Genomic DNA, 20,187 nt, shown 5'->3' on the forward strand with positions numbered 1-20,187 from the left:
TCTTATATTGCGTTTCCTTAACATTGATATATACTGCTGTGCTTCTCTGGACACACTTTGATAGTGGAATAAGATGCACTTCTTTCCTCGGGGTAATAGATTCCTATACTAAAGATCAGAAGAACATAATGACATCACATTAGTCCAGGAGGATACAAGAGCCACTAAACCAGTTTTGTAAAATCTTTCAAATCGATTTTTTTATTTATCGCTTTTTAAATCACAAAAAAAGAAATGCAGCAGAATTTCACCAAATTGAAACTTTAAAATTCAGAGTTTACAGGTATAGCAAAAGACAGGCTTCTCTGTTGTAAGTGCTTTGAGAAATCCAGCTTAGAATAAAGTAAATATCAAATCGCACCGGATGCAGGCATGTTGGATCCTCACGGGGCGGCTGGTGTTCAGGAGACCCGTCGCATCAGATTGTACGTGTGTACAAGTGTGTGCAGAGTAAATGTCATCAGCTCAAGCCGAGCGTTCAGAACAGAGGTGAGGTTTTTTTGTTAATGTATTTATTTTTTCGAAACTTCACAGAAAACTGGCACGTGTCCTAGAGAGAAAACACTATCTTCTTATAAGCGCGCAGGTGGAAAAAGGAGGAGGGTAAAATGCTCTGATTAACCCAAAAAAAAAATATATGAAAAGAAAAGTGAAAAAGTAAAACAGAATCCCGCATGTTTTTTTGTTTTTTGTTTGATTGAACCAGCAACAACATTTTCCACCAGCTTTCCAAATGATGCACTCACATTGCATATTTGTGTGTCCAGTCTTTTGCCATTTTGGTGTATCTGCAAAAAAAAAAAAAAAAAAAAAAAAGACGGAACAATTACTTTAGGAAGCATCAAGCAAACACGCCTCATGTTCGGCGTAAAAACATTTGATGACGATCTCTTTTTAAAGCTGTATTTGTCAAAGCACGTTGGCACATTGCTTTGCATCAGTAAATGCATAAATACATAATAAAAAATAAACTTCTTAAATTTCAAAACGGCAATACTTCTTTGACGAAGGATAATTATTTTATTTGCCACACCAAACCGTTTCATGCTGCAGTTAGTGAATATGCTTACATGCACAGAAAACTCTGCTTCTGTTAATTAAAAGCGCATTCCCAGATTATATTAAAACAAAATTAAAATAAAGAGCTTTTTAATATCAAATACCACATTGCTTTGTTTCAGTAACGGTTAACTAACCACTGATAATATTTTTAGGCTCAACTCAAATATATGTAGATGTGCATTTCCGGTAATTACGGAGAATTGAGCTGCAAAGATTAGCTTGGTTTTTTTAAAGCAAAAATGCCAAACATATTCTGATTGCAGCTTCTCCAATGTATTCGTTGTATATACTGTAACTATAAACTGGACATCTTGGAGTTTTGGACCTCTGATTAGATGGCGTCAATAAAAATGTGATAGGCAGTTATTATTTTTCCACTAGATGAATCTGCTAGGGAACGGTCTGAAGATTAATAGATTATGACAATTATTGTTAATGGCAACAATTTGCATGATACCTGGAAACAAGCTAAAGCTCTAGATTTAAAGGTTTGAGTAAATACAGGGTAGCTTCAGCACCTTATGACGCCACAAAAAACTAATAACATATCCTTTTTTTTGGGGCATACAAATACGTCACAGTAAACTACATGGTGCATTTATTTAAAACGTTATCATTTCATGACCAGTGGACTGATAAGGAAAAAAAAAAAAAAAAAAAGCAGGGTTCATAATTTGCTCAAACGGAAACATTTTCATACAAAAGAAAACAAACTCAAACGGTCCTAGGATTCAGTTTCAGACATTATAGCCCATGAATGCAGTTCTGTTTGGCAGCCAACCGTTGGCGTGTGCGTGAAAGCAGCACCATGAACCCTATTTCAGATCCGCTCCCTGCTGAGAATAGCTTACAATAACTGAAAAATAAAGTCTCTTAAAAAAAATCTGAAAATAGTCAGCATTTGAATATTTTGTACTATGGTGTGATGTACTATAGGGATCCATGATGATGATGATAACGATCAGTATCGACCGAAAAAGGCTTGAAAATGAAACACCTGCCAGAAATGACCCTTTCCTCCGATACGACACCTTTCATACAAATAGATAAGCTTTGTTTTAAAAATGAGATGCGACCAAAAATCTCTTTGTCTGCATTATATTTTCACGCAACAGAAAACGTAGCAGTTGCAGGACTACCTGGATCCTCAGTTCTCCGGCCCGCATTAGCAAGATGCAGAACACCAGCCAAGATGCAGCACTGGCTCTTACCCTTAAAGCAAGGCATACTTCGTTGTCCACTCCTGAGCTAGTTTATTGTACCTGACAAAGCGAAACTAGGTTACATGCTCATTCAACTAGGAGTCTGAAGGTCGCGCTTATTGTGAATAAATCAGCTGCCAGTTTATTAGGTATACCTAGCAAAAACAAAGCAGTAAAATACAACAGTGCTGCAATAAATCCTTCATGAAAGTAGTTTTGTCTTCACTGTTTGGGAGGTGCTGATGTATGGTCATTTGGAGGCTGTAGTTTGTAGTGCTGTTAAATTCTGCTGCATTATGTGGAAAGTCGTTTCCATTATTTGTCCACCCTGATTATTTCAGAGAGTGGGCTTAATGCAATAAAACAGCAAAACAAGCTGCCGCCTCCAAAGTCCTCGTTAATTTGAAGTAACAACTCTCTAAAAGTGATGAAACTACCGGTCTGTTGCATTAAGACTACATTGGCTTTAGCCAACTGCACCTAATAAACGGACGTTTAAGTGTACAATGCGGAGCGGTGTTCATTTTAGGGAGAGAAAATATGTTGTTTCATATTTGGAGAAAAGTTAAAAACGCAAGTATGCACACTTACCTCGTACTATCTGTTTTGTAGACTTGTGCAATTTCTGGCACTAGTGGGTCATCGGGGTTTGGGTCACATAGGAGTGAGCAAATGGAGAGAAGAACTACAAGAAAGAGAACGAACACACACACACGTCAACCATATTTGAAAAGATGAAATACCAAATACGCATTTACCAGCCTCATTTGAATGAAATGTAATGTGTGACACCATGTAATGTCTTGTTAAAAAAAAAACAAGATTACACAGCATTTAGGTTACACAGCATTTACAAATTTTAGATTTAATAGCACAGATCATATTTACCAGGTTAAAAAGCTTTAATTTGTTAAGTGTCTACAGATCACATTAACTAAATATGTCTGGTAAAAATTCCAAACACATTTCGAATGCAGTCATGCCTTGTTTTTCTTGGCAAGTAATTGTCAGCTTTGTGGGCGAACGTCACAGTTTCTGACGTCATCTAACAGGTGCCAAGATTGACGTTTGAGCACACGGTGTTCTCGTACGACGGCCCGTACCTTTAGAAATAGTGAGCGCAGGAGACCACTGTGATCTGAGAATATCCAGACAGATACTGCCGTTACTGTTAATATTTGGGTGGTAAATTCTTGTTGTAAATGCAACCTGGAAGGAAATAAGAACACAAAAAACCACAGTGAGGACAGATAAAAACAGGGTGAACAGCAGGTCAATGTTATGCAAATTCTGATAGGAGGAAGAGATGACGCCATCAACTACTGGAAAGACAGGTATTACTGTACGAGGTATTACAGAATGGATTCATGACGCCAAACTGCTGGGCTGTTTTACTTCAGAAGGAAAGTTTCTAACACTTTATAGTTCATATTAATGAATTATTTTAATGTAGGGATAAAACAAGTTATATCACCAATGTATCAAAGCAATAATAAAAAAGAAAAAAGAGTCTTTGTTCGGGTGCGATTCAGTTTACCTTGGGGGGTTTGAAGGGGTAGTCTGTTGGAAAATGAATCGTCAAGAAGAAAACTCCTCCCTGATATGGACTGTCACTCTGAAAACAAGAATGACATTTCCATATTCAGTATAGAATAATCTAAAACCCACCTGTCCACAGCATCTCATTATCAAGTCAAATGTTAACCTTTAAAAATAAAAAAGGGAGCCAGGAATAACATCACGCTGGTTTAAAGTAGAAAATGTAAAAAAAGGAGAACAATTATGTCATAAAGGATCTACTTACAGGTCCCATGATTGTGGCTTGCCAGTGAAACACTGCGGAGTAGAGAAAGTAGATGTAAGGAAACAAGGAAAGGAGAAAGTATGTGATCTGGCTGGAACTAGTCTTCTAAGTTGTATTTGCATCTTACAAGTAAGATAGTTTCCCTTTGTAGAACATGTTCGTACTCTGTGGTGGTATAAAGTCTTCATTTTACTATATGTTCCATCACTCTGCGTAGAGTGGAGGTATTAACGACCAATGTAATCAGTTATCAGCACGATAACCTACATCCACCTGTGCTTTTAAAGTTAATATAAAAACACAAGATTTAATTTCTGTTAAATTCAAGCTTTCAGAAAAGTTCTATCTCCAAAATATACTTCCTCTCATTTTAGTTTTGGCGGTTCCTCCACCTTAAAACTGTGGGTTAAACGGTTATTAAATGTAAAAGTAAAAACAATGTATTCCGGGTTCTTAAATGTGAAGATCTATTGTGGTTTTTTCCTATATGATGTTAAACGTAATATATTTGGATTTGGACCATTGAGTGAGAAAACAAGACAGTTGATCTTTGGTCTGTGGGTAACCATAACATAAACGTTAAGGAAATATTTAAAAATTACAATAAAGAGACAGATACGCAGTTGAAATATAGGTGAAAATATCACTAAAAACTCACTGTCATCGCCCACTGGGCCAGCCGAGCACTGTGCTGGGGGGTCACGGGCCAGGTCGTTAAGCTCCTGGAAGGAGAAGAAGTTAAGCACAATAAATCAATTAGACCACAGTAATCTTCACAACCGAAACAATGAGGATCCAAAGCTGACAAGCACTTAACATCCTGGGTATGAATGTTTTGTTTTTTTATCTCCTCCTTCTCTGCACCAACCCAGGGAAAGAAGGCCCCTCTTGTTTATATCATCACCCCCTTCCCAGTTTAACAGCAAGACAAGAAGACACCCGAGCACGTGCACTAACTACAACCTCTAATGTTCACTTTAGGTCCACATCTACGTCAGAGTGAGGTGGAGGCACAGTTTCACAAGAACGTTTATGAGTTTCCTTGAAAGAAGAACCTAGTAAACAGCAGAGGGAACACTTCAGGGGGTGTTACTCCAATCTGACACCATTTAACTGCCAGAACACACCCTGCGATGTGCAACGGCACCGAACAAATACGAGCACATACCAGGGAAGTGCATCATGAAGCCGGCTCCCACTGCTCATGCAGATGGCAGTCACGGGTTCTGGTAACGACGAGTATCGCCACTAGTACAACACGTTTTATTTAATTTTTTTAAGCCGAACACACTAGAGACCAGTGAGCAGTCCAATGATAACGGTAGTTTACGTAAAAAGTATGAACTGTTGGGCAATCCATGCGGCCTCTCTCTCTCTCTTTAATCCGTCATTTTACTTCGACCAACACACCGAACCTGGAACTGAAACTGCTCGTGCGAGCTAGCTTAGCGGCGTTAGCCGATGAGACGTGAAGAAGCATCCGGAAAACTATCGTCAACTCACTCAAACCTCAATAAAAAATGTTTAAAAACACACAAACTTAACGCTCGTGTCATCGCCATGTTTCCCCCCCACCGGATACAGTAGTCGGTAACGGCTGTGTGGGGAGGCTAGCGCAGGCGCTCGCTACTAACATTTTAGGTCGAGGTTTACGACGTCGTCCTTACCTTGTGGATCCGTTTCAAAGCCATCCTCTCGTTCGACGCTCGTTCCTCTTTGATTCCGAAGGTTGTCCGATCCACGCAGAGAGGGGCAACCGTAATGTGCCAGGGTGATTCCGCTCTCCGTTAATTAATGGATGCCGGGTCCACTCGACGGCCTTTCTTCTCGAAGCTAGCGGGGGTAAAACTACGTATGCGCGGAGTTGGCGACAAAAGATAGCCGGGCGAATGACAGACGTTTAACGGTTGTCCTTCGGTAACTGTCGCTTTCTCCGGTAGTTTGTACGCCCTTAAATTGAATTATCCGTATTTTCTTTACCCCCCCTGGTTGAGGCTGAATGAGTGCGCGTGCCAGGTGAAGTAACCCCGGACAACAAAAAGCTCCTCTGCGTTCGGTCGCTGCCGTTCGCCAACTAGCGGCTGTGCGCGTGTATCGGAGGCTTTATTCTGGGGAGGCGGTCCAGATGGAAGCCGGGTGACGGGGCGGATGTGGCGATGCAGTCAGACCGGTCAGCGTTGAATCAAAATTACTTCCAATAGGTTTTAAAAAAATATTATTATGGTTATGGACAAACAAAAATGTAGCCAAAAAAATCTCTACTTTTGTTATATTGGTGATGTTGAATAGTGGGTGGTCCCATTCAATTAAATAAAGTGGTGGAATATAACTTAAAGTACTTAATTTTCATTATTTTTTTATTTTCTGCTACTCTATCATTTTAGTCCACAATTCAGAGGCAAATATTGCACTTATTACTACATTTACTTTACTTTCCAGATTCAGGTTATTATTATTATAAAATTACATATCAATAGGACGTCATTGATCCCCAGGGAAGTACACACAAGCTACTGGTTGGTAGCTTGTGTATATAAATAGCCCCACTTTTACCTGCTGAAATATTAAAGTGATGTACACACAAATGCATCATAATAAAAATGATATATTTCTTGCTTTGAAATGGGCAATTTTTGCAAAATTACGCAAATTATGCTTTCACTTAGACATTAAAATGCGGGACTTCTAAGAAAGTTTGTATACACTGTGGTACTACTACTTTTATTGAGGCAAAAGACCAGAGTATTTCTTAATGAAGTCCTCTTCCATTTTAAGCTCCTGAGTCTGACAGCTCTATTTATCATCACAGCCAACTGGGGAAATAAAATGGAGCTGGGCCTTATTCATTTTATTTACAGCTGCAACGATTAGTTGGTACACATCGTTGAGACAATAAGTCTATAACTAATTATAAACAAAATAAACCCTTCAATTATATCAATTGTTTTTGTCACATCTCATGAATAAACGACCAACATTGGCTGATTTAAGCTTCTCGAATGAAGATTTTCTGCATTTCGTTGTTTTGTACGATTGTAAACTGAATATCTTTTGGGGTTTTCACTGTAGTAATTTTAATTTGTGACCCTCAGCTCCAGGAAATTGTGAGGGACAAATGTCATAAACACCTGTATCACTATTAGGACGATTAATCGATGATGGAAGTAATAGTTAATCGCAGCCCTAGTGTATTTTATTAATCGCACATACTGTGGATGATACGCCATAAAATACACACTCAGTTGCCGGTTTATTAGTACACCTGGCTAAAACTAATGCAGTCTAATACAACAGTCTGTTTTCGACAGGTGTAGTTTCAATATGCTGTTCAATTGTACTGGGTTATACTCACATTTATATAAGTGAGTGTGGGCTAAATACCAGAGACACTTAATTATTTCTGCTGATATTGTGCTTACTTGTCATTTAATTAAATTACTACATAGCGGACATGGAGCCGTGTAACATTGCAGAATAGGAATACTGTATACAATTTTAGTTTTAATGAAATTTCCATGTTAATATTTGACATTAAAAAAAAGAATTCCAGGAAAAACACAACACAAATTGAAATTGGCGAATATAAAATTGTTTTAAAAAAAAAATCCTTCATACATGACTACAGTAGCGGTGTGTTAGGGAGCACGTTGCCAAAATGTTTAGCAAAGAACGAAAAGTCAGAACAAGCATAACGTATTTAAAGAGAAATACTATTTCTAGCATTTTGTGATTATCGAGTAATATTCTGTTTAGACTTCATAAATATGGCACGCAATGTCAACCTCCCTGTGCACCTGTCATTAATTTTGAAACTACAGGAAAAAAGTACATGTTCACAGCAGTAATTTAATACTGGGAGACAGAACCGTCGCAGTATAAAAGGCTGATTCATGATTAAAGACAAATGCTGACAAATGCTGAATTTTTTCCTTTTGCCACAAAAATGCAAGACACAAGTACAACGGGAAAGACTGGAACAAAATGAGAATAAATCAAATGCAATTTCTCAAATTAAATATCTTTACTTGTAATCTGCTCGAGTTTGGTAAATATTGATGCAAGATAATTGCTTTATAGTTACACATAACTTCTATGAATTATATATTTATCTTTTTTCTGTACTTTTTCTCTTTACATTTTCTTTACAGTTGTACAATAAGGGTGCGATTTTAACCCAACATAATCCAGTCTCTGCATTCAATCCGGACGCATGTTATTTGCCGAAATTGAAGCACATTCATTACACTGTCTGGTAAAAAGACATTTCTTGATTGGTTCACAGAGAGAAGGCAAATGTGTTTTGATTCCCCATTGTGGAGGAATCACCCTTTTACTCCCTTCCAAGGCACTGGTGCAGGGCAGTCAGTCACTGTTGTCTGTGCTTGTGCAAGAGAAGGTGGCATCGGAGGAGGACGGGGGCGTCTGTGGGAAACTATCATCCTCTTTGAGTCCGTATGGCTTCAAGTCTGAATATGTGCCTCTACCTTTATGACTTTGAGGACCATCAACGCCGTCTAAGAGTTCTGAGTTTCCATTACACAATTTGACAGACGTTTGGCGATCCACAAGGCTCGTACCAGATGCCTCGTGATTTTTGTTTGATTCTGGTGAGCCACGGTTCTTCCATGATTTAGATGTACCTTCACGGCTGTAGTGTTCATCGCAAACACCGTTTCGTGGCTCTCCAGGACAGAAAAAGTACTGCTGTCTACAAGTTCTGCTCCATTAGTCAGATTGGTCCTCCACCGCACGCTCATTCACATCGTTGCGAGTCGATGACGGCGGTGAGTCCTCGCCTCCGTTGTTCATGTTAGGAGAGGTTTTACCCAGCAGCACATGGGAACTAGAAATGTCCCCTGAAGAGCAGCTGGACACTGGGCTGACAAATCCAACAAAGTCTCCACTGGAGCTGAAACGAAGACCGTGGACAGCTTCCCCGTGAGTATCAGCTGGTTGGTCTTTATCTCCCCCCTCAAAGCTTTTAGTCTCCTCCTCCTCCTTCTGCTGCTCGGTGGGACGAGGAGTCGCAGCTTTGCTCTGCGTCTCCTGGGAAGAGCCGCCGTCCTGGTTCTGAGCTCCCTCTTGATGTGCAGCCGGTTCCGGCCCCGCGTCTCTCGGAGTGTGAGCTGCCGGGGCGTCGCCTGAAGCCGGGCTGGGGATGGGTCGCACTGTTTGGTGGCACATGGGGCAGGTCTCCTGCACGTACAGCCACTTGCGGAGGCAGTTGCCATGGAAGAAATGTCCACAGTATGTGATCACAGCCACGGTCATTTCCTGAGAGGAGAGACATGTTTTACTTGACAAGAATAGACTTTATGTATTTGTATAACACTATTTGATTTTGGCGGAGCAGCATTGGAGCCGGAGACACCAACAGACTCACTAAACTAGTGAGTCTATATATATATATATACACACACATACATACACTAGGTATTGTAATATTGTTTTTTATTGTCATCTCTTTTCATTAATCTCTTTGTTAATTTTATTTATTTATGAACAGAGTTTTCTTAGCTCTCAGCAGTCTTTGTGCTGCTGTAACAAGTACATTTCCTCAATGAAGATTAACAAAGTCTTTTATTAATTTATCTTTCCTTTAAAAACAAGCCACTTGAGCGAGTTAATGGCAGTGCTAACAGCTTATCTACAAATGCTCTCTGTTATTATCTAGATTTTTCTTTTGCTGCTTCCTCGACAATAAACTTGTCGTCATTGTCAAGTACAAACAAACATCGTTAACCGGTTCTAACACCAAAAACATGGCTGAAGGCCAAAGATCCGTGCCTCAGCAGCGCGTGGAGAGGTGGGGCTGAACTGGAAAAACGGGATCGACATTCTTGGAAGGTTCACACAATGTTAGTAAGTTGCCGGTAGTATCATTGACGGTTTAACTCTACCCCATGTGGATATTGTGATGATATTTTGGGGATGTGGCTATAAATAAAGTCAAACACATTCAGGTGAAGAAAAGCTAAACATTTTATTCTAGTTGTGTAGCTCTGTTTGTTGTGATAACGAGCAGGACAGAATGTCTTTAAAAAATAAACTGCTTGTCGACTGCTTTGTTTTGTCAGATCAAAGTTTCAAATCTTTTTATTAGAAACAAAAAAATTAATCACTTGCATCAATGTACAGATGGAAAACGTCTTCAATGAGACAGAATGCTTCATTATGAACCAGAGGAGTTTTAACTGCAACACTGGAGAAAAAGAAAACTTTGATATTTTAGTCATAAAAAGTTTTCGCATTGAGCTTTAATTCAGATAATAACGCCAATAAGTCAATAACATCAGTCAATAATGTTGTCAGTAATATAGCAATCTAGATGTTCATATAATTATCTTGTGTTGTAACCAAATGTCCTTTTTTACATTAAAAAATTGATTTTTTTCGAATGAATCTTTAAATGTATGTTTGTCATCACGTCGTGCAGTTAGTTCCCAGTGGGACTGACCTGGAAGCAGATGGAACAGACGTCGTTGTGCTGCTGCAGCTGCTGAGCCGTGGCTCTGGGGAGGGAGTTGATCTTCTTCGCCGCTTCCTGTCTGAGCAGGAAGCTCCTCCAGCCGGACTGAGCTCTGAGCCAAACGTTGAAGTACGAGTGGATGATAATGACGGAGGCGCCCATCCAGCTCCACTCGCCAAACAGCGACTCCCAGGTGCCGTACGCCACCACGCACAGCGCCACCACGAACTCCAGCACCCTGCTGACAGCGTTCACCCAGTAGATCACTTCGTCCAGGCTCTCGATGGGGTCGCTGCGGAACAGCTCCACCATGAAGAGGGAGTAGATCAGCATCGTGCCTGTAACCTGGAAACAACAGAATATTACAGATAATCCACTTCGTGGAGGATATGATGCGTCTCGCAACGTTTAATGGGAGGACTTGAGAGAGTTGTTGTGCTATATGTAGAATCTTTACATGATTTAATTTTATTTTATTTCTAATGGCATACATCTTTGTTTGTAGGGGGTTCATTTTATCGCCACAGTGTCATATTTGATACGGCCACTGTGGGGCGTCAGCGTCAGGATTTATCTAATTGTAAACATCAAGGCTTAGGGGCGCAACTTTACGGTATCTGGGTTTTCCATATACGCCACACAGATGTTTATGTTCCCTCTTATAATCTCCTTGTTTATTTCTGTTGATGAAGAGTACATTTAAGTTTCGTAAAACAATACATTAACCTTCAGTGTAGCATGTCTTGACATACCTTACAGTGAAGATGTCAATTAATAAATATATAAGAAATAAGATCCAATGATTCTTAAATACAAAGGTTCTGGATTAGGTGTGATTTTAAATATTATAAATTATTTACAATAATTCACTACACGTTAACAGTCAATTCAGGCAAACTAATTAAAATATGAACTAATTAAAATCAATGTAAATTATGTAAAAGTGGCATTACAATGTGTCAGAGGAACCAAGTCGCTGTCTGGTTACTCTTCATGAAAATATAATAAATAATTCACTGACTGTGTCAATCCAACTGCCCACATTCAAACTGCTGTTGTTGATTGAGCAGACTGCGAGAAAACTGTCAAGAATAAGCGATGGAATATGCCTGACAAATGGGATGTCAAGAAAGAAATCTCAGCCGTTAGAAACATGTGAATAAATGTTAGAATTAAAGTTGCAGGTTTATTAGTTATTTAATTTATTTGTCACGGAACTTTATTTTATTTTAGTAAGCGACAAGAAGAAAGACATGTAAAGTCATACCTGAAGGGAAGTCAGCATGCAGCTAGACACCAGGATAAGGAGCCAGAAGTCCATGTGGAAGAACTTGGATATTTTATAAGCCATGAACACGGGGAACACAAGCAGAAGCAGACACATGCTGAGGCCACGGAAGTGTTTCCACACACTCCTGGAAGCACAGAGGAAACGAAGAGAACAACAAAATCTTTATTTTTTACAAAAAAGGTTTTGTACTTTGTGCTTTTTAAATATTTAACTCCGTAACCGTTACCTGTTGCGGGACGCACCCAGGGCCAGAATAATCGGGTCTGTTATTTCAATCATTGACTGCAGGGTTGAGGTCACCACGATGAAGAGGATGATGCTGAGGAGGAAGGTGCGCTGCAGCGCCTGCATATCCAACAGGCCCGTCTGAAGAGCGAGCAGAAGCAGAGTGACGCCCTCGGTCACACCTCTGAAGAAGAGGAGGGTTAATAGTTATAATCATGACGTAACTTTAGACCTGTAACATACTGGTGAGTTCATCTGTAGTGATACCATTACATGGTTTAGCTTGCTTTGCTTTGATCTGCGTGCTTATTGGCTACTTCATCTCTTATGAATAAAACTGCTCTTCTTCTTATAAATCAGGGTTAAAATAATGATGCAGTTACGATAAGTTGATTATAACTTTAGCTATTTATACAATCATCAATTTATCATTTAATTATTTTTTAAGAATACATATACAACATTAACTACTTCCAGCTTCTCAACTGTGGGCTGTTTTTATTTGTCTTATGTGATATTAAATATCTGACATGTAGCGTGTCTGAGTTTTGAACTGTTGGTTAAACACATTATTTTTGACATGTTCCACAATTTTATGTAATTTTATAAACAAAACAAGAATCGATAAATCAAGAAATGTATTTAAGCTTCTGGTTATATTAATCTTAATGATCACAGTGACGCTCCTATTTGGGAAGTAGACAAAAAGGGAGCCCTTCCCTGAGCAGTTACAAGAAATCACCTGCAGCCACTCTGTGACTTGAGCGCCCCCCGGTGGTAACATGACACCATCAGAAACAGGCAATTGACACCTTTTTTACAGCACATTTCGAACACAGTATGCTTTACATAAATAAAAGCAAAAAGGAACATCCACACATAAAATATAATTAAAACAAAGAACATACTATAGTAAATAAATAGAGAGTAATATAATTAAAAGATAAGTAAGGACAATAACAGAAATATTGAAGAAACCAACAGACGTAAATATACTTAAATCATCTATTTTCTTTCAAAATATAATCAGCAGCTCCCTTCAGTGAGTTTCAGCTCATTATTTATGTCTGATATGAACTTTATCATTTTGGTTCATTCTTTCTCAGCTACCTGCTACACAGCAGACGGTCACAGTTAGCGATTAGCTGGTGAACAATGTGATGAATTTAGCAGCTAATGAGACACCCATTTCTTTTTTTTCTTTTTTGCATCTATATCCTATGAAGCATTATGTAACTTTGTTTTTAAAAAGGTGATATAAAAATAGAAAGAACATAGAAATAGAAACAAATGAATAACTGCTGGATGTATAAATAAACATGTTCGCTGTATAATACGTCAATGTTGTGCCACAAATCCAACCAAAAAATCAGTTATCGCAGATTAAAATGTGGACCAAAATGGAGTTTATCGGGGATATAAACCGGTTGGCAGCATCTCACCTGTGCATGACGTTCTCGCTCTGAACCGCTGCATAACCTCCCAGGTAGAACTTGCATAGGTTAAGCAGCCCAAGAGCGAGATAGGACACCACGAAGGTCAGACCCAGAAGAGAGTACGGAGTGGCACAACATTCGGAGACACTGTAGGGTTCAATGAAACAATCAAAGAAGACATTAAATTCAACACGAAATATTTAAAAACTAAATTAAACATGTGTTACAAACACACACAAAGGAATATTAATAATCCGCATTATAACATCACACCTCGTGAGCAGAAAGAACATGATTCCCTGATGGCCTGCTGAGGTTTTTCGAGACATGGTGTCCGAGCACAGCTGGACGACAAACAGAACAAACCAGAAGACGCTGAAGAGCACTGGGACGGCAAACTGGTTCCACAGGGAGATTCCCACAGCCAGAAGTCGGTACAGCTCGATCACCTGAGAGACAGGGAAACCAGAGACGAGACGAGTGTGAAAAAAAAAACATAAAGAATAACCAGCATATTTGTATCTTTAAAAAAGATGAATGAACCATTTAAAAAGATTAAAGAACCATCCTGAGTACACTAACAAAGTCAAAATGTCTTAACTTGTCAACTGAGGTGTGTTGATTTACCTCAACTATATATAATATATATATATATATATATATATATATATATATATATATATATATATATATATATATATATTGTATAAATATATAAATATAATATACATATTTGTTGAAATTTATTGAAACTTTCTTTAGAAATGTCTTCGACATTTTCTGCAACAGGATATAATGTATCATATTATTATTTCAGAATAAGAGCACCTCCAGCTGCAGCAGCTCTGAATAGGCGGCCTTTGCGAGCCGATACGGCACGAAGAGATGCGAGAGGAGGAACACGGTGATTCCCGCGCCAGTCAGTCCCAAGGAGAAAGTGTTGGCGGCCAGCAGCGTGGCGTGGCGAGCGGCGCAGAGTCTGGCCAGCAGGGGGAGCATGTGAGCGGAGAACAACCACACCTTTCTGGTCTTCATCAGGAAGGCACACAGCGTGCTGAGAATAATCTGACCTGAAGAGAAAATAACATTAGGACCCCTGTAAAGCTTTCACGACTAAACAAAAATGTAATACAACTTTATTCATGAGTGCTGCTGACTAATAACTAGATTATTTTAGCACTAAAAACATCATCATCGCTGTTTTCTGCGGTAAAACAAGGTAGAAATTAATATTTCAGTATTACAAATGTCCCGAGGAAGAGCAGCCCAGTGTCTCACTTTTTCTGTATTATCAGTATACTTCAGGCAAACCCCCAGGTCACAATAATAATTTGCTCATGTGTATGTCTTTCTGTCCTAGAAGAGGCATCCATCTTCTTTTTTTTCCCGTTAAAAGGTTTCGTTTGGGGGAGTTTTTCAATATCCCAATTAGAAGATGCAACAGAGCTACAATATTTTATTCCCAATATCTATTTCAATACCTGAACTTGTGTGCGTCGGCCGCAAGCACCTGTACGATCGTTACTGCCCATGTGCAACTTTTAACAGAGTAAGAAGCAAGACGGCTCACTCGTTAGCAGCTTCCAACATCGATCAGACACAACGATCGTTATTTTCCCAGAGCTGATGATAAAGGTTAAATAGATAGATAGCGTGATATCGGATCCGTGCATGGACTCACATCCCTTAAACTGCCTTTTTAGGCATTTCCAACACTATATATATATCGCTTTTGAGAGCCTCTATTTGTGCACACATTTAGCTTAATAAATGTTTGCACTTTTCTGTATTCTGTACTGGTGAACCAGTTGACCTGCTGTTCAAACCCACTGACCAAAACTTGAGCTTCTCTAGAATTTAAAGTTTACAAAGATAGCAAACATATGTCAGGATCTATTATTGAGAAATGTGTATAATCGAGTCTCATGACTTTTAGGATATTGATGGATGGATGCAGCCACAAAAACATAAAGTCCGATAGTTTTCAAAAGTGCAAAAAGCTCACACAGAATATCTCTTTCTGTCAGACATTGTGGAATAAGAGGATTTTTCCAACCCGGGACTCACTCGTCATTGCAGAGACAAATCTGTTGAAGGCCAGAGAATCAAGGTACACCGCTCCTTCATAACCGCTCTGCAGCTCCTCGCGAACATAATCCCTGTGAAATAAACATAAATAAACAGGTTTATAATTATATATTCACTGTATGCTGTTTGTTTTGTGCCAAGAAGAGAAAACCTACGTAGCGTTAGCTTGTTTTTTGGAGTCAGTACTTGTTTGGACATTATTATCACTACTGGTTATTTAAATAAATTAAAAACAGTTTGAGAAATAAAAAAATACATTAATTAACAGAGCAAGCTTGAAGCCTTTGAAAATACCACTGTTTGATCTCACGTTACGACGCATGATACAATACTGCGTCTTCTAAAATTAAATATTGGGCTGAAGGAAACTGGATACACAGAAAGAGAGACGAGGCCCAGAGACCGCAGCCAAGCTTTGTGAGGAGAGAAAACTGATCCAGCTATGAAGCAGTCGTAGTAGTAGTAGTAGTAGTAGTAATAGTATAGCATCTCACTTGGAAATCTGATGCCCCATGTACAGGAGAAGAGCAGCGAGGATATGCAGGTAGAGCGTCACAATGTGTCTCAACGGCAGAACCAACACCACCACGTTCAGCAGATGACCTGAGAGACAAATGGAAATGTTCGCTTTATCTTTCACATCCAACTCTATCATCATTAGTATTAGATGTTTGGCAAATTCTGAATGTCTGCTTTTTTTCTTCACAGGACTTTAAATTCAGGAGGAATCAACATTAAGTCAGACTGAACACTGAGTGGCTCAATACTTGACATTTTAGCAGCTCAGCCCTGATTTAGTTTTAAGTGCCAAAGAGTCCAAACCCTGCTGCCCTGTTTGAAACTGTGCATGCAAGTGCAAGTTTCTTCACTGTATCTTGTGCATGCTTACCAAAGTAGTACATGTTCCAGATGACATATTTGTACTTGAAGAGCATGTCGTCATTCTTGGCCCTGAGGTGCTCCGTTAAGCCTTCAATGTCACATTTGTACAGCAGGTCCAGCACCAGTATGCTCGGCACCCTGAGGACAACGTTGGCCAGCTCTTCCAGACGAGGCATCTTTGACACCCAACTTTGTTTTTGGGGAGGGGAGGAGGTATGTGTGTGTGTGTGTGTGTGTGTGTGTGTGTGTGTGTGTGTGTGTGTGTGTGTGTGTGTGTGTGTGTGTGTGTGTGTGTGTGTGTGTGTGAGCAGACAGCTTGTGTGCGTGTGTGTGTCACATGCTGTTAACTAGCTAACCGTCTCCCTCGTCTTCTTGTCATCTGAAATAAAACACACAACTTAAATGACTTCCTCTGAACAGAACATTATTATAGCTGTTTTTTTTAAATGTATTTGTAATGCCATGGAGGCTATCTTGTGACTTTAAACAGCACGCATCACAAGGCTTTTGGAAAACAACGACAGTATTTAACTCACTTTCCACGGTGACAGACATCACAGCCGAACAGCCGTTTGCTAGCTAGTTCGTGTTGCTGTCGGTTAGCTTTCACAGCGACCAGCAGCATGTTTTCATCTACACGCAAGTAAAGACTTCACGTTTTCTGTAACATTGCTGCCCCTCAGCGACAGTTAGAAGCATCCTCAATGCGAAAGGGTCAATTAAACAGCTGGAATTAAATGATAAGAGGGCGAGTAGAGAGACTTCAAATGCAATGTTGTGATTCCAGTCGCTTGCGTGGCCATTTTTTCCGTGGAAGCGTCAGAGAGAAATGGACCAATCAGCTTCGGGTATTCTCGATTTCACAATAAAAGTCGTGTTTTAGGATACTGTTGCTTTTACTACTACAACTACTACTACTCATATATTAGCAACATGGTGTAATGTGGAATTTCACTTTAAAATCACTATTTTTACACTTTATATTGTAATTTTCCTTCATATACAAATACATTGAATATACTTGAAGTTATTGTTTTCTTTTACTTTTATTCGTCTAATTGGGTCTAAATCCCCCAAAATGGAAATCAATGTAGTTGTGGAGAGTTCAGTAATAACATATATGTTATTATGTAGAGCCAAATCTGTTGATGTTACATTTTGTGTCTACATGTCTACATAAACAATGTATTTTCTTCTTCTCTTGTAATTTTTGTGATTAGATTGAATAAATGGAGAGAAAATAATGAGGCACGATGGACTTATCACCATCATTTGGTAGGATACCTGAGATTTCACAATAATTAACTTTAAAATGTGTTTATTGACATGTTATATCTGTGAGTGCATTCATCTTTCTTACCATCATCCACCCGTTGTCCGCATTTGTCTGATTTCTCTACACAAGTTCTCTCACAATAGAATATCATCAGAGGAAGAAATCCTACAGCTAACTTCCCAGAACAAGCCTTTTCTGTCATGACGGGATCTTTGAGGTCATGACATTTGGTTGCAAAGTGCAGAAGCAATGGGAGCATTTCATGACTAATATACAAAAAATAACATTTCCTGACTGTGTTTGTTATCTGCACATTGAAAGGAAGCGGTTACTCATGTCGCAAAGAAATCCTCTCCTAAATAAAAACTATTAGACTTCAACAATGTTTCCCATACCTCCTTCAGTTGATGAATGTATGATCTTTGAAAATGATTGATGACTGAAAACTCTAAAACTATTCCTCCCAAAATCCCTGCCATGTACAATATTCGCATGCCATTTATAATACTTGAGCAAGCGCTATAAAATCACACATTAACAAACTAAATAAGTGCAACATTATGAGGTGTTTATACTCTATTTAATGTGGCCATGTGTTTCATATTCCATTGCCTCATCCTCTCACACTTTACCTAAACTGAAGTAAGATTTATTTTTAATGCTTTCTCTGCCTCTTTTATTTTACTTCTATATTTACTTCTGGCATTAAGCTGGTTTGGAGCAGCATTTTGGAATATTTCCACTGTATTTTTTGACTGAAGAGAAGATCATAACCACACTTAGAGAGATGGACAGCTGAGTCCAACCTGGAAACACAAACGAGACAAAGCCTCGCTGTTTAGACTGTTTGTGCTCACATGCTGACAGAACAACTGGGGACGTGTCACATGCATCTCAGAGAGTAAACTCCTTGTTTCTCTTAATGCTGTCTGGCATTGCAACATTATTCATTTTACCGGATGTTGATCATGATGGTTTGAGTTCAATACAACACAGATGTGATGGTTTGCTGACGATCCGAAAAAGATGTGGTTTGGGTGGAAGGAGACAAACAGGGGTGTGATGTTTTTTTAAATTTAAAATAATCTGTACATTTCAGTTGTTATAATAACTCTCAGCTCGTCTCTCCAGACCAACAGATACACAACAGTTTGGTCCAGATGCATCAACAATCACTGAGGATTTATGGTCTGTTTTTTTATGTTGTTATTTGGGTGGTTGACACCGTTTCAGCTGTTTTTTTTAGGAAGTGCAGCATGGGTTCTTCCGAAGAAATATAACCGTCTCCGGCAGGAGATTTGGGAACACAACCAGCTGGAGTTCAGTTACAGACAGCGGAGGGAGGTGGAGGACGATGTGAATCATGACAGATACAAGATCATGTCCAGACACAGAGTGGGAGAGTAAGCAGCTTGGGAGTAAACTGAAAAGGTGAGGAGGGCACTGTTCCTTCAAAATAAAGGTGAGGGATATCGGCTAATATGGTGCCACATGACCCTGAGGTCAACAGTAAAATGGAGAAGAAAGTGAACCATGCGAGAAGACAAAATAAAACAAAGAAAAGAATTGATAAACTTGACACAATACACTGAACCATCAGAGATTTATCTGAAGAAGTCCCCACTCTTTGGCAAAAAAGACATGAATATCCTGAGTGGTTTAATATCAAAGGAAACCATCACATACACTGATGGCTGCTCATGTGACACACAAGACAGTTCACTGAATCACCAGCGACACGATGCACCTGCCAGATGTCAGAGTCTTTGTCTTCTTGTAAAAATGTTACATGTGATCTCCCACAAACATCTGGCAGCAGTTAGGAAAGACTCCCACATGTCAGTTTAAAAGGTTTTTAGAAGGGTTGATATTGTACTGGGGGCAAGTGTTGTTTGGACTCTTTTTTCATCACGCATATCAAACGTTGAGGTTGTTTGGGATGGCATTGGTCAAATTAAATTGAACAGTGCAGCGGCCGTCCTTTATTATGCAAATGTTTCTGAAGTGAAGTGAGAGACGCTGGTAAAAGTGGAGCTGATTTTCTGTCTTATTTATGTGAATGTGCAAAGTAAGGAATCAGGGTGTCAAACAGAAGTGATGGAAATACTTAAGTAAAGTACAAAGTAAACTTGTACTTTCGAAAATATACATTCCACCAACCTGTCATGAGAGAAAAAGAAGAGAAGATGAAACAAATGTGGTGTAAATTGTACAGAAATGTACAATTTTAATATAACACTTTTTTTGCAAAAGTTAAGATTTGTATGTGGCAGTTGAATAAATGGGTACAAATAACTCACATCTAAACTGCAATCAAAATAAAGTGTTTTTTTTATCCCATTTTTCCTCCTGTGATTCCAGTTTGAATTTAGTGAGGGAGGGGTGGAGGAGGAGGAGGAGGAGGAGGAGGAGGAGGAGGAGGAGGAGGAGGAGGAGGTGGATGGAGGTCTGG

The 20,187-nt window shown here is 39.2% G+C and overlaps 2 protein-coding genes across 3 annotated transcripts; both read right to left on the bottom strand.

The window, feature by feature from the left end:
- Positions 1 to 224: 224 nt before the first annotated feature.
- Positions 225 to 6,178, bottom strand: LOC117751368 (ubiquitin-conjugating enzyme E2 D2-like). 2 transcript variants are annotated; one of them, XM_034563186.1, is made up of 7 exons: positions 5,736 to 6,178; positions 4,727 to 4,790; positions 4,069 to 4,100; positions 3,802 to 3,879; positions 3,368 to 3,473; positions 2,856 to 2,949; positions 225 to 788 (listed from the first exon to the last, which is right to left on the bottom strand). In XM_034563186.1, exons 1-7 carry the CDS (start codon positions 5,757 to 5,759, stop codon positions 743 to 745), a joined length of 444 nt encoding a protein of 147 aa, XP_034419077.1. In that variant the 5' UTR covers positions 5,760 to 6,178; the 3' UTR covers positions 225 to 742. The 2 variants fall into 2 exon arrangements, with proteins under 2 accessions (XP_034419077.1, XP_034419076.1); XM_034563185.1 differs by lacking the exon at positions 225 to 788 and adding an exon at positions 796 to 2,324 and having other exon boundaries at positions 5,736 to 6,157.
- Positions 6,179 to 7,319: 1,141 nt separating this feature from the next.
- Positions 7,320 to 17,263, bottom strand: zmp:0000000662 (RING finger protein 145). Its single transcript, XM_034525506.1, has 11 exons — positions 16,996 to 17,263; positions 16,467 to 16,838; positions 16,072 to 16,180; positions 15,557 to 15,648; positions 14,318 to 14,559; positions 13,763 to 13,938; positions 13,496 to 13,636; positions 12,055 to 12,237; positions 11,805 to 11,952; positions 10,526 to 10,882; positions 7,320 to 9,342 (listed from the first exon to the last, which is right to left on the bottom strand). The coding sequence occupies exons 2-11, from the start codon at positions 16,633 to 16,635 to the stop codon at positions 8,794 to 8,796; spliced, it is 2,166 nt and encodes a 721-aa protein (XP_034381397.1). The 5' UTR covers positions 16,636 to 16,838; positions 16,996 to 17,263; the 3' UTR covers positions 7,320 to 8,793.
- Positions 17,264 to 20,187: the final 2,924 nt, after the last annotated feature.

The sequence above is a fragment of the Cyclopterus lumpus genome, chromosome 22 (genome assembly GCF_009769545.1).
Source record: "Cyclopterus lumpus isolate fCycLum1 chromosome 22, fCycLum1.pri, whole genome shotgun sequence".
Lineage (NCBI taxonomy): Eukaryota > Metazoa > Chordata > Actinopteri > Perciformes > Cyclopteridae > Cyclopterus > Cyclopterus lumpus.

Coding starts and splice junctions, on each gene's coding strand:
- LOC117751368 (XM_034563185.1), bottom strand. CDS start 5,759: ATGGCTTTGAAACGGATCCACAAG. Junction 4,791..5,735: donor CTTTGAAACGGATCCACAAG/GTAAGGACGACG, acceptor TTCTCCTTCCAG/GAGCTTAACGACCTGGCCCG. Junction 2,325..2,855: donor TACAAAACAGATAGTACGAG/GTAAGTGTGCAT, acceptor TCGCTTTGTCAG/GTACAATAAACTAGCTCAGG.
- zmp:0000000662 (XM_034525506.1), bottom strand. CDS start 16,635: ATGCCTCGTCTGGAAGAGCTGGCCAACGTTGTCCTCAGGGTGCCGAGC. Junction 15,649..16,071: donor ATGGGGCATCAGATTTCCAA/GTGAGATGCTAT, acceptor TTTATTTCACAG/GGATTATGTTCGCGAGGAGC. Junction 13,939..14,317: donor CAGAGCTGCTGCAGCTGGAG/GTGCTCTTATTC, acceptor CCTGTCTCTCAG/GTGATCGAGCTGTACCGACT.